Raw genomic sequence first — 14936 nt, forward strand, 5'->3', positions numbered from 1 at the left:
TGTGCGTTTTATTGAGCATATCATGTAGTTAAATCTTGCCTGAGTGCATAAAGCGGATAGATTTTTTGTAACATGCAGCAAATCTATTTAAATTTGCAACTGACTTGATCTTTATGGTTTTCATTTTTACAATAAATTGAAATTGTGAGAAAATACCATTTACTTATTAACCTACTAATAACTTTATTAACCTGTCAGCTGGTATATTAATATTCTACCAGCTACACTGGATTAACACTAACAGTCTCACAACTACATCATTGCTTCACATTTTGTGCAATACTGACGATAATCCAAAAGTGTCAAGGCCCACAGAGCTGATATTAGTAAGAAAGCAAGAACAACATGGGTTCCACAAGGGAGTGTCCGATGTTAGTTTGGTATAAATAGATAATTTTTCAGTACTGTAATACAATTTTTCAGCTTCCATTATAGTGAGCTAATTAAAGTGAAGTCTATAAAACATCTTTTCTCTGAAATTTCCTTAGAGATGCAAGTACGTTAATTTCTCAACTGACTTGGTCTAAGCTTTCCCATAATTTCTTCACAAAAAGCTGCAGCAGAATAACAGAGTTGTAAGGGACCTTGGAGATCTTCTAGTCCAATCCCCTGGTCAAGCAGGAGACCCCATGCCATTTCAGACAAATGTTGTCAAAACTGTTCTTAAAAGCTCCAGTGATAGAGCATTCACAATTCTAAAGGCAAGCTGATGAATTGTTCTCATGTCACGTTCTCATGTCAGGAAATTTCTCCTTAGTTCTAGGTTCGATCTCTCCTTGATAAGTGTTCTGACCCAGCACCCCAAACACAACAAACCCTCTGTAGATTCCTTTATTAGGAGCTCCAGCAGTCAAGGCAAAAAGTTTCTCTTTCACCTCAGGCTAACAAATCTGTCCGGCAGGGGAGATGAAAAGTTGTCTGCCACATTTATTCATCTCAGCCCTATGTCTTTTATCCCCAGAGCTAGGGTAGGGCTTCACTAGCAGCAGTGGCCCTTCCTTTCAAAGGATCGATCCACGAATTTCCACTGCTCTCCTCTCCTCCGCCTTCTGTGCATCCGCGCATCAGGCACTGGACCCAGCTGTTCCTCATCAGCCGCTTCCAGACCTGGGGGCTGTTGATTCTCTATCTGAGGGCTGACGGACGGCCCAGGCTCCGCCTCTCTCTCTCTCTCTCTCTCTCTCTGCCAGCTCCATTCCCTCTTTTCCCTTGGAGCTCTCTGATTGCCTCCCATGCTCCCTCCTCATCTGATTCGGCTGCTGGAGGGGCCGCGGCCGAGAGGCCACAAGAATAAGTTTCCATTTGTTACTTCTTGTCCTGCCTTCAGGTGCTTTGGAGAACAGGTTGATTGCCTCTTATCTGTGACAGCCCCTCAAATATAGGAAAATTGCTATGATGTCATCCCAGTCCTTTTCTTTGTTAGACTAGATATATACCCAGCTCCTGCAAAAATTCTTTGGTTTTAGCCTCCAGCCCCCTAATCATTTTTGTTGCATTTGTAGAAATTTTTTTTCCTACCTGGCCACAGTATTTTCAAGACTATAGTTAGCCGGAGTTCCTGTTTTTAGGGAAACAGCAGTGAGACTCTCCAGCAATTGCAAAACATTAAAGATAACATACTAGAGATTCTAGGTAACATATTATTACAATCACATTCTTCATTTTTTTTGTTTTGTATAAATATAATGGTAGCATTTGAGACATATATTTTTTGGGTGATGGAAGGGGGGGGGGAAACCTGCTGAAGTGTATGTTTGAACAATGCTAACTGGTATGAAGTGAAAAAAATCACAATAGACCACAGTGTCAATTTGGAGCAGAAGGCAAAAGCAACAATAATTTTTAAAATTGCATAGTGTTGATTTTGGTCATTATATGAGCAATCAAGAGAGGATTGTTAGCATCAAATTTGCAGTTAAGCCCAAGAAATGAAAATCAGAAAGAAGCACAATGACGCATCTTCTAATATACTGGCTGAAGAAAAATGACAACAAAACAAACCACTTACTAAATTATTGAAAATGCTCAGCATTTTCATATGAATAGAATAGAATAGAATAGAATAGAATAGAAGAGATACAGTTAGAATTGCAGTTTGACCAAGCAAGTTTGATAAAAATTAGGCTTGCTGTTCAGATTTAAAGGCTAAGAGAAAGCAATATTCCTACGTCGGTTTTATAACAACTTCTTTTTTTTTTAAATCCTGCCTTTATTATTTTTATAAATACAGGTAGTCCTCGACTTGTGATCACAATTGAGCCCAAACTTTCTGTTGTTAATTGAGTTTTGCCCCAGTTTATGACTTTCCTTGCCACAGTTGTTAGATGAATCACTGCAGTTGTTAAGTTAGTAACAGGGTTAAGTGAATCTGGCTTCCCCATTGGCTTTGCTTGTCAGAAGGTTGAAAAGGAGATCACATGACCTTGGGACACAGCAATGGTCATAAATATGAACAACTTGCCAAGCGACTGAATTTTGATCACATGGCCTTGGGAATGCTGCAATGGTTGTAAGTGTGAAAAACAGTCATAAATCACTTTTTTCATTGCCTTTGTAACTTCAAACGGTGACTAAATGAACTGTTGTAAATCGAAGACTACCTGTAACTCAAAGCAGCAAACATACCTCATACTTCCTCCTTCTATTTTTCCCACAACAACCCAGTGAGGTGGGTTGGGCTGAGAGAGAATGACTGGCCCAAAGTTACCCAGCCTGTTTTCATGCCTAAAATGGGACTAGAACTTGCAGTGTTGTAATTTCCAGCTTGCTGTCAAACTCTCAGTCGGCAGGCCGGATGTGTCACACACTGGCCACATCCATGCTGTTCTGTCCCCCCATCTCAGTCCGGGAGGCATGTGAACTGACTCAATTAGCCAGCAATTTAGTCCATGGCAGCTATCAGCTCTGGCAGCAGACCAGCGAACGTCTGCCAAGGTTTTCCCTGATGTTACCGGAGCAACCAGGAAGTCAGGAACAAACAGCAATCCAGGCCAAATGCTCAGTCAAATAGTTCAGCTCAAGTTTTCTCCAGTCAGTTTGTTTGTCCGTCACGAAGTAGTAGAGCAGCCCCTCCTGCTTGTATACCCTGTGGGGTGTGGCTCCGTGACTCAGCACTTTCTAGGCCTGCTCCACCCCTTCTTCTGTTGTTTCTGCCTCTCTTGTCTACGAAACCAGGGAGCTAACCAGGACTGATTGTCCACAGCTGGGTCTGGAAGCATTACCTGGGTGGGGGGAGATACAGGAGACAGAGGCCTCGTCACCTCCTCCACCTGGCCTGCCTCTGGCTCCTGGAGCTGAGCCAGAGAGGCTGGCCCTGCAGAGGGGAGCCCCGGCGGCCCTTCCCCCTCACTCTCCGAGTCACTTTCTGGCAGGGGGCCAGGCCCAGGGGGGGCTGGAGCCACAAAACATGCTCGGTTTAGTGAAGGGAAAAATGTCACGATACATCACGTGATGCTGCCGTGACAATGATGTTTGACACCCCTGCACTAGACCAAACTGGTGTCTGAGTTTTCAGGAACTCATGGATCTACGCAATGGATCTCGACTGCAAGAAATCAACTGTGCTGTCATGGTCATTGCAACCCATTCGTGGGGCTGGGCCAGCCTTAATGGCTTGCACAGCTATCTTCTGAAACTGCAGTACAATCCAGGATAAAGGTGTATTTAAACCAAATATGCAACTCCTTGCTGATTGTGCACCTTCCTGCACTTCAAAACCTTTTCTGACCTTTGAAGAATGAATAGAGCCCTAATAATTTTTTCAAAAGAAATTAATTAAGGTAAATAGATAAAATAGTTAAATGTTCCTATTGTCTCCTTCCTAGACTGATATTCCAGGAGAAAACAGCTGGAAAAAGGATCAGCTTTCACCATCCAATATTGTGTAAGTTTTCATAGAAGTGTTGACTGTGCAGATTTATTTTCCATTAGTATAAAGGTATTCTGGCTACCCACTCACAGCAAGTAAAATCCTGACTCAAACACAAAATAATTCTTGGAAAGGGAATTATAAAACAGCATACCGCAGTACATTACAAAACAAAATCACAGAATTTTTTAGTTTAAATATTTTAAATATTTTAAATATTTATGGTTTGGGTGGCTTGACTAATTGGAAAAATATTTATTGAAAGCTATTTTCTTGCCTATGCTGTTTGATTTCTGAAAACTTGTTTTAAAAAAACCAGTTTTCTTCTTTTTCTTCAAAAGCAGTGTTAACATGTGGTAAAGAATATACTTGTATGTAGAATATAAATGTTATTTTCTCCTGCAAATTAAGGTAAATGGCAAATGGCATATCTCAAGTCTTTTGGAGACTGACTATATTGTTTTTAACTCTCTTTGTTAGATGCTTAACCATTTGGTGCTATCCAAATCTTATTGTCTTGATGTCTAAAAAAGCTTATTCTCTTGAATTCTCTTTCTCTCCAATCACTCCTTTCAGCAGGGGTGGAGGAATGGTCAGGCAAAGGAGAGATTGTGTAAAAATGCATTTCTCCCCCCCACCCCCACCCCAAGACAAGAGAGACTGGCAAGAAAAATGTAATGCAAGCTGTTTGCATTGGTCACCAATGGGTCCCAGACAAAGGCTGCAGCTGGGATCAAATTGCTTTCAATTACACAAGAGCAAAGAGTCAATTCTCTTGCAATGTATTCTTTCTGAATTTCTCTGCTTGGCAGTGGTCAGCAACAATCACATGACAGGAATTATGCGAAGGTTGTAAATGGACCTGTCGTGTCCCACTCCTCCGCTGACGGCCGGGTCAGGGAAATCCGAATCAGGCGTGCCTCTGCAGCTCTGCCAAAGTCCTAGCAAAGTCCTCAGGGCAGGCAGGAGATCAGAAAGTGACTTCAGCAAGATATGTTTAGACTTTGCCTGACTCAGAGAATGCCAGAAAGCAGATCCTTTATATAGGCCATGGGGTGTGGCTCCATGACTCAGCACTTATCCAGGCCTGCCCCTCCCTTCCTTCTGTTGCCTCCACCTAGCAAGTCTTCTGATGCGAGGGTCACTCCAGTCAGCAGCTGTTGGCAATAGACCTCCCTCAGGTTCACATGCTGTGGAGGAGGGGGAGGGGTCTAGTTGCTCCGTTTGCCTGGGCATGGAGCCAGAGCTGGGGGCTGGAGATATTTCCTCCTCTTCAGCCTGTCTGGGCATGGAGCCAGGGCTGGGGCCGGGAGGCATACTAGAACATTCCTCCGTGTTCGGAAGCAGATAAGCAGGCCCCGGCTGTGGTGAGATTGGGCGAGACACAACAGGACCTTAAAGTTATGTTTTCAGCACCATCATAACTTTGAATGGTTGCTGAAAAATGATCAATAAATGAGGACTAACTGTACTAACACTGGAATGTGTGTGTGTGTGTGTGTATACACACACATACACATTTTTTTAACTACATCTAATACAGATACAATATATGATAGAAATATATATATATATATTGTGGCCAAAAAAAAAGACTGTGAAGTGTACATTTCTTTGAAGTTCTTCTGGTAGAGAAATCATTCAAATAATAAATACGTGATACAGGTCTAACAGACAAATATAAAAACATGGGCCTAAATGATGTAAAATGGTTTTACTTTTTTTGTATTAATAGCGAATATATATTTAATGCAGTAAACTCAGAAGCATAAGTGAAACAAATGAAAGGATGATATTTTTCCTTTTACTATTTTTTTTCTTTGTTATTTTAGAGGCCCAAGATGCAGAGCTAGATTTGAATATATTGGAGACCTGAAAGATGAATTAAGTTTTTCAGAAGGTGAAGTTATTATTTTAAAAGGGTATATTAATGAAGAATGGGCCAAAGGAGAACTGAGAGGTACTTCTGGAATTTTTCCCTTAAATTTTGTGGACGTTATTGAAGATCTACCTGAATCAGGTAAAAACAACTAACCAACTGGTGAAGAAAAAATAGCATCTCACAGTAAATAATTAATGTGACCAAAATGCCTTATTAATAAAGACATGTTTGGGTACAGAAGAACACATACCAAAATTAGAAATTTTAGCCTTCTTCATTGATATTGTATGTATTATATAAATCAGTATTTTTGTATATTCATGCTATGCCTGTGTTAACATGAAAGCACAATTTTAAACATATGTATGCTACAGGTATACAATGAAAGAATAAAGTGTGAGCTGAATCTTAGCACTTTTACAAAATTTTATAATAACTATTGTACTGGTAATCCTCACAACAGTTCATTTACTTACTATTTATAGTTACAACGGCAATGAAAAAAATGACTATGATTATTTTTCACACAACCATTGCAGCATCCCCATGGTCACGTGATCAAAATTTAGCCGCTTGGCAACTGACTCATATTTAGAACAGTGGCAATGTCCCAGGATCATGTGATCATTTTTTGTGACCTTCTAACAAGTCAAGTCAATGGGGAAGCCAGATTCACTTACCGTAATAACCGTGTTACTAATTTAACTATTGCAACAATTCACTTAACAATGCTGACAAGAAAGGTTGTAAAATGGGACAAAACTCACTTAACAACTGCCTTGCTTAGCAACCCAATGTTGTAGTCATATGTCGAGGACTATCTGTATGCATGTGTGTGATAAACTGTACTAGTATTAGGTTGCATTAAGGAACCATTCAGTGCATTCTGTCTTATCATTCAATCCTAAACTGTGTAGTCCCCAAAATACTTGGTCAAAGAATGACAGAAATCACATGCTTCCTCTTACGCTGGTTTAGAAGGCAATTTGAGAAAAGTCCCCCCTAAAATTTATCAGCACTAAGATTATTTTTGCTGAAATGCCTCTCTCAGGCCTACGGTCAATTTTCTATATTACTCAGGGCTTTTTATCCTTTTAAAAGCAATGATAGGGTGGGATACAATAGAATTTTTTTTTATAGTGAATCAAATTATATGAAGAAACAATTGTTTCCTTTACATTATGCATCAATATAATTCAGACATTTAGAGAAACATCATCTGCCATTTTTAGAGGTAAGATACACACACACATCTTCTGAGGTCGGTTTCACAAATCACACCAAAATGAGAGATAACCCTGTTTTGTTAAATAAACCTCATCTGGCTGCGTTCTCTGCACACACTAAGCTGGTTTAATGATAAAATTGGCTATACAATTTATAAATCGGTTAATTACAGTTTATTAACCACAATGGCTAGGTTTTCCAGTCTGCAGAATGTAAAACAAACAACATTACTGGTTAGTGTGATACATGGATCCAGCCATTCTGTTTAAGATTTTCAACAATTGTTTCAGGGGTGGTATTCACTTACTTTTGCTACCTGTTTGCAAATATGAGAGCGTGCGCCAGAGCCTTCCGTGCAGGCGCAGAGGGTCAAAAACGGGACGTGACGATGTCCAGGTGGGTGGGCGGAGCCCACTTCCCACCGCTACTGGTTCACCCAAACCGGCTGAATGCCACCACTGAATTGTTTCTTGGAATTGATTTTATCTGTATGTATTATGTTATGAATATTACTGGCAGAGACTATATTTAAACTCTGAGTAGTATTTTAAAAATTACGATAATGTTTATTTGTTAATGTTTTATATAGGTGATGGTGGTTTCCCGCTGAGTAAACGTTCAGGATCAATGACACAGGTAATATATTTATCATTTTATAGCATGTAAATAAATTACATATGTAAATATGTAATTTATAGCATGTAATCAACCAGGCACAATCTGTTATTCTAATATACATGATTAGAAGAAACAAAAAGATTCACTTACTTTGTCCATTGCAGGGTTAAATATTACTTTTTCCTAATCTGTTAATTAATTGCACTAAAGCAAGGGTCTGCAAACTTGGCTCTTTTAAGACTTGGCTCTTTTAAGACTTGTGGCTTCCTCAGCTGGCTGAGGAACTCTGGGAGTTGAAGTCCACAAGTCTTAAAAGAGCCAAGTTTGCAGACCCCTGTACTGAAGTAATTAATCTGTTTTAAGCCTATTAAATGATGTGTATAGAATTGATTGGCAGCCAGTGTTGTTTTCTCAGTAACACTAGAAAGTTTATAAAGCTTACATGCCTGTGTTTTCTTTTTTTTTCAAAGCTGGAAGGAGAAGCTGGACAGTGGTGTGATGCTCTTCATGACTTTACAGCAGAAACACAGGAAGATTTATCATTTAAAAAAGGAGATCGTATTTTGATATTAGAACAACTGGATTCAGAGTGGTACAGAGGGAGGATAAATGGAAAGGAAGGCATTTTCCCAGCTGTGTTTGTTCATGTTTGTTCAGGTACAGTGCTGAAAGAAAAATGAAACTGCTTTCATCCTGTTGTACAAGCTATAAAGATACAGGTGGTCCTTGATTCACAACTGTAATTGAGCCACAATTTCCTTTATAGGTCATGATGGTCATAAACTGGCTCAATTTTGCAACCTTTTTTGCAACAGTTGTTAAGGGAACATGATAGTCGTAAAAGGAATATTGTGGTTATAAAGCAAACACTGCAATTGTAAAGTGAACAGCAGGTTGTAAGTGAATGCATTGTTCTCTAGGGGGCGAGTTCTAGTCCTACTCTAGGCTGAGTGATTTTTGGCCAGTCACTCTCTCTCAGCCCAATCTACATACAAGTTGTTGTTATGGGAAAAATAAAAGGAAGGAGGTATTACTTTGAGTATTACTTTGTAAATAATAAAGGCGGGATAAAAATCAAATAAATAAATTATCTGTGATACAAGTAGCAATATGCCTTCCTCACTTACATACTTGCAAAGGATCATCATCATCATAATAAATGCTTTCTCTGCCATTTCATACAGAAAAGCATGATGATACCCACAGTCTGGCCTCATAAATTACCTAGAATATATTGCAATGATTTAATAGCTCTTTTACGGTATTCTGGTAGTGTGGCTAGTGTACCTTATAAACTGATCATGAGCACACCCTGGTGGTAAAGTCTGGAATGGTTGAAGATGTCAATCAGAATCCCCCTAGTGACTTGATATTATTCCAAGGCAACTTTCTTGGTTAATTACCAAGGTAAGAAATTAAGGTTTATGACATGAAAAAGTAATTCATGCTTGCTTTTGTCCAATATAAGAACAACGGTGTCATTTCCGTTTGAAAAATGAAGGAAATATATTTTTATTCCTATTTGATAATTAGTAAAACACTTCGTTTTGTTTTTTTTAATAAGTACAAGTAGATTTTTTTCAAAGGAAAAAGGCATAAATTAAACTTCATGCAAAAGAGTTGTGCTTTTCATTCCCTTCACGTAGTTAACCTCAAACCAAATTAAGATATTAGCAAAAAAAAAAATTCTTATATTATCCCAAAGATAGTAACTTAATTGGATCATCGTATCTTACAGGTGGAATGCAGTCATCAGAACCTCAGGAAGAGAAGAAACCAAAAGCTAAGGCCCTATATGACTTCCAGGCAGAGAACATAGATGAACTTTCTTTCAAAGTAAGCATATTTAAACATAACAATTCTGCAGTGATAAAGACATTATATTTTATCATTGTGAAAAATACCGTCCTGCATTTCTCCTGCAGCATAAAAATTAGGGAAATTGTTGCAAAATTGTATTTATTTTGGGTTTCTTCTTTTTTATACTGCAAAAAATTCTGTTTGAAATAAACAACCTATAGAAAAATCCACTGTTGGATTTAAGATTATCTTGATTTACTGTGATGCATGAACCAGCCAGAACACAGTTTCTGTTTCTGTAATGAACTGAATGCAACTGAAAAGTGGGCTGATATTCTATTATAACTGTTACTATAATCTATAAAAATACTTCAGTGAAACTTATCCACTTAATTTATTTTTTCTCTAAGAAATTATCTTAACTGCAAAGCTTCTAGTGGTCACAACGTTAAAACACTTTTCCTAAAGAATATGAGGTCTACTCTGAATTTTTTTTTCACTTGACATATTAAGACATTTTGTTTATCTATCTATATAAAAAAGGACGTACGTACATATGTATGTATGTATATATGTACGTATGTATGTATTTATGTATGCATGTATATACATAGAATCCAGTATAACTCTGGAACAGCTCAAGCAATTTCAACTAAACTTGGTACACAGATGACTTACTCTCTGGAAACAAATTCTGTGGGAGTAACACACCCCTAACACTCCTCGGGGTGTGTGTGTGTATGTGTGTGTGTTTGGGTGTGTTCCAGCATAACTCTGGAACAGCTCAAGCAATTTCAACCAAACTTGGTACACAGATGACTTATTCTCTGGGAAAAAAATTGAAAACATTTTGAAAAAAAATTGAGCCATGCATTCTCAATAAGTCACAGGGTCAGTCTATTTAGTACCGCGGAGTGGATTTGAGATCACCATGTTTCTCCCACGGATAACTTTATGTTGCTTGCTCAAAGGTGGGTTCACCACAGAATTTATTTATTCTTGCTCCTGGAGGTGAAACTAAAAATGTTTATAATCAAGTTTTGTCTCAAATTAATATTATACTTAATTTGAATAATATTTTACTTTATAATTTGTATACTGTACTTATACTTTTAAAACCCTGTGAATAAAATTGCTTTGATTTGACACTAAATTCATATAATACATTCCTTTTCCTGTCTAATACAAGATTGGGATAAATAAATACCCAGGCAGTACCGGGTAATCAGCTAATCTAGTATAGAACATTGTTTTATCAATTCTTTTGATCTGATATAAAACTAATTTAAAAATGAACAAAGTATCATTTGGGAGAAGAAAGAATCTACAGTTTTTAAGTGTATTAAATATGTGTCAAGGATATTATGAAAAACAAATAATGTTGGTTTCAATTTCTGTTTCAACAGGCTGGTGATATCATAACAAGTATAGAATCTGTAGATGAAGAATGGATGAGTGGAGAATTACAAGACAAATTTGGAATATTTCCAAAGAATTTTGTCCAAATTCTACATCTTTCCTAAGAAATCCAATTCTGGAGCATTGTTTTACAAGTGAATTTGCTGGAAGAAAACCACGTTATATTCTGGGCAAAGGAGAAAAAGTGCTATCTGTGACCATTTTATCTAGACTATCAAATGCATTTTTGCACTATTTTTGTAAAATGTTTACTAGACTGTACAATATTTTGTTTTTAGTTTATACTAAGCAGACCCTGGACAGACTTTTTTTAAAAAAAACAAACGAGGAATATAAAGCCTTATTATTTAAACTTGGTGCATTTTAATCATTTTATATTCTTTCTGTGGGGGTGCAATGGCTCAGCAGTTAAAGATGCTGAGCTTGTCAGTTGGAAACCTGACAGCCTGGGTTTGAGACCTGAGTGCCATGCAATGGGTGCTCCAGCTTCTGCCCACCTAGCAGTTCGAAAGCATGCAAATGTGAGTAGATAAATAGGTACCACTTCAATGGAAGATAAAAGCATTCTGTGTGCATCAGCATATAGTCATACTGGCCACATGACCACAGAAATGTCTTCAGACAATGCTGGCTCCCTCAGCTAAGAAATGGAGATGAGCACTGCCCCCTAGTTGGAAACAACTGGCCAGGGGAAACCTTTACCTTTACTTTTTATTCTTTCTGTGAAGTCCAATTAATTACTAAACCCTGCTCAAATAGCTTTTTTTTTAAATAATACATATCCCACACTATAGTTTTCAGAAACTGAAATGTTTTACTGTATGAAAACATTAAATCCTGACATAAATAAGATTATCATGGTAAAAGGATTGGGTTTTTTTCTTTACTTAAACCAAGTAAGTTGTTTAAAAGTACGTCAGTTACTTTTAGTCTGGATTGAAGTATCCTGAAACAACTGGATGATAATGGATTTATGTGCCTTTGACTAGGAAGATCATTAGTCTGTTTGATCCAGTTTTCTATCCTAGCTACTAATGGGTCTCCAGGATCTTACAAACAGTGCCGAGTCCCAACATTTGTTGCCTGACCTTTTTTAATGGATAAATGCAAAATATATACAATAAGGCTGGGCAAAGCAATCAAAGAGGACCAATGCAATGTTCAGCAGGTACAAAATACTTGCTTTGATTAAAAGTATCAATGTTTTTGCAAGCCTCATACTATACATGCACATGCTTTAACATTTTGTGCATTTCTAATGAATAATTGTGTATATTTTATTATAAGAAAGGCTGGTAACTTTTCTTATTGCTTTCAGTAAATAAAATTACAGTTACAGAGATTTCTTACTTTTTGCAGCCAATGGGTTCTGCTGTGTCATAATCTTGATTTATATCTAGAGTGACTTTTGAAAGATTCATCCTTCTTGGATCTTTTTAAAAATCTGGTATCATTTTGGATCTTTCAAATTCTGTAATGCTCCCTATTGCCTTATTCTTATCAAATCTACTGTCAGAAATTAAGTGTGTTCAGAAAACTATCTATGATAAGTGATGGAAGAATAATTTTCACGGGTCTTGCTGTCATGACTATCTCATAAGAGTAAATATTATTAAACTATAGCCTGTATTGTCTTGTTATCTCCCATCTCCTCAATCTCCAACTTTTGTAAATTTAATTTAACGTAAAAAATGCATCTTAAAATTAAACTTTTTAAAGTCCCATTTTTGCCCCATATTTCTTAAAATTACATTCTTTAAAAATGCTGATTTCCTGTCAATTTTTCCAGGAATTAATATTAAATATTTATAAATCTGATAGTGATGAAATATAAGACCTAAAACATAGATCCTCCTATCTCTCAAGACTAAGTAAAAAGTACCCCAAATCCATTTTCTTGTTCAATACCAATATTACATTTTTGACTGTTCACTCTGTGCCTTTATGGAGGGGGTGAAACACTACCTAAGAACACAGCATAGCTTTGCCTATAATTGCTGGAAGCCTTACTTTTGTGTGTAAGGCAGAAGTAACAATAAATAATGAAGGCTCAATAGCAAAACAATCATGTGAACAAACCTAATCCCAAAGGATGAAAAAAAGGAAAATTCTTTCACAGGGCCCAGTTTTTCCTCCGAACTATGCCCTTTGGCTAGTAAAGGGGGGCGGGGGGGAAGCATGCAGGAACAGCTTCTCTTTGCAGACCTCTTACTCTCTTATTTTCCAGAACTAATAGTTAGCTGCTAAGCCATAAAATACATAGCAGCCTGTAATTCAGAAGCCAGCCTCTTATTGTGATAAGCAAGCCTGCTGCAGTTATTTCTGGTTTCCAAGGAATGCTTTGACCACAATCCACCTATGCTTTTAATTAGGGCCAATTTTAAAACCAAACTACACTTTGGTTTGAAGTTTGGCATATTGTGCAAATCAAATTTTATTTTAGAGGACAAAAGCAATGAAAAATCTTACCTTTTGCTTTTGATTCAATGAATGTGTCGCTTATTCATAAAATGGTAGTTTCCTCATTTTAATTTCTTAAAACTTTCTTTATACATGCTTTCTGTTCACAATGGTGTGCTTTGGCACTTATAAAGGATATCGATGTCATTGGACAAACTAATACTAATCACAATTTCAATTTAAAAACTGGAGGAAAATACACAACCTGTTCAGGTAGTTGACTTTGAATGTTATCTTGTTCCTAGTTGTGGTCATTCTTTAAGAATAAAATAATTCCATGATATAAAAATAAACAAAATCCAGCTTTCCGTTAAGATGCAAGAGCTGAAATATATGAAAATAGTATTATTACCATCAATGTGAAATTGGTTAGTTGGAGGTATAACCCATTATTCACAACTGCAACCTTGATTGCCATCTCATTTTGCTGTGTTTTTTTAGGAACAACGGACCCTTTTTTGTTGTATGTCGGCTGCAGTATTTAGGCTTTTGAGGATCATTGCAAGTACTGACTGAAAACCAGTGTACCAGACTGAATGCAATGCTTGTTAAATGACTTTTATAATTTTTCTTACTCACATATTTTCAGATTTTGTATTTTTCCATATTCATCCTCAACATGTAATTTTCCAGTGACTGAGAAATGGTTGTTTTGTGTTACTAATGAAAATGCACTAATTTCTTTTTTTCTACATTAGTAGTAAATATCACTTTTATATTTATCATTGTTTAAAGTAAGCAAAGATTCACCTGAGCAAGCTTTGTTATCTTACCAATCTATGTATTCAGATTGCCAAATACAGCTACTTCGCTTGAAGAGTGCCATCTAAAGGGCTAATACAGTGTTAATAATGTAGATAAATACGAATGACATTCCCATTTAAGAAACCGGCATCAGTTTCTAGAATGAGGCCATAAAGTATTATAGATCACACTGTAAGATTCTCAAATGACTATAAGTACAGCAGTTAGCTGAAGATACAAATACAATATTATGTGTATATATATAAGTGTGAACCAGGTTATTATAGTAGCTTTTTAATCTCCAGATCAGTTTAATGAATTTTCTTCGAAGATTACACAAATCTACAAAAATACTTTTGCTTCAGGAAATTAATATCAATTAAAATGTTGTTCCTCAGCTTAATGGCATTATTACATTTGTATATAACCAATAAATGTGTTTGTCACAAACAATGAACTGTGCAAACTGGACTGAAATTTATCATAAATGAATGCGGTTTTTAAAAACTTCAATTAAAGGTAGTTTTCTTCCATTTGATTTAATGCATTTAAATTTTACACATTCTCTAAGGCTTGAAGTGATTGGGAATCATAACCCAGAACCAGTATAATGACAGATTAATGGCAATAACAATACAGTGTGCTGCTTTCTTCTTTACCTACAAAGCTTGCTGGTCAACTTTGGATTCATTGCCTCTCTAAATCCAACATAGCAGAATTGTTGGGAAGGTAATACTTAATTGGGAGTATTATGTATGAGGTTTTGAACTTTCAGAAAAAAGACACAAATACAGCAAATAATGGGGCTGTGATTTTAAAAGCTATCCATTTCTCATTCGTTTCTACCAAAGATGTAATAATAAAGATGCTGTATTAGTGAAATGGATGGCATAGAAATTTAAATACTTTCACAAGACT

At 36.8% G+C, this 14936-nt stretch overlaps 1 protein-coding gene across 2 annotated transcripts in view; it reads left to right on the forward strand.

Moving 5' to 3' along the window:
- SH3D19 (SH3 domain containing 19) overlaps positions 1 to 14484 on the forward strand; it is an 85950-nt gene extending 71466 nt beyond the window's left edge. For both annotated transcript variants that reach the window (XM_058191982.1, XM_058191983.1), the window contains exons 15-20: positions 3825 to 3883; positions 5701 to 5888; positions 7567 to 7613; positions 8066 to 8252; positions 9334 to 9431; positions 10802 to 14484. In XM_058191982.1, coding sequence (XP_058047965.1) covers positions 3825 to 3883; positions 5701 to 5888; positions 7567 to 7613; positions 8066 to 8252; positions 9334 to 9431; positions 10802 to 10918 — 696 coding nt within the window. In that variant the 3' untranslated portion in view covers positions 10919 to 14484. The remainder of the gene's footprint in view (positions 1 to 3824; positions 3884 to 5700; positions 5889 to 7566; positions 7614 to 8065; positions 8253 to 9333; positions 9432 to 10801) is intronic.
- Positions 14485 to 14936: the final 452 nt, after the last annotated feature.

Source organism: Ahaetulla prasina, chromosome 8, assembly GCF_028640845.1.
Source record: "Ahaetulla prasina isolate Xishuangbanna chromosome 8, ASM2864084v1, whole genome shotgun sequence".
Lineage (NCBI taxonomy): Eukaryota > Metazoa > Chordata > Lepidosauria > Squamata > Colubridae > Ahaetulla > Ahaetulla prasina.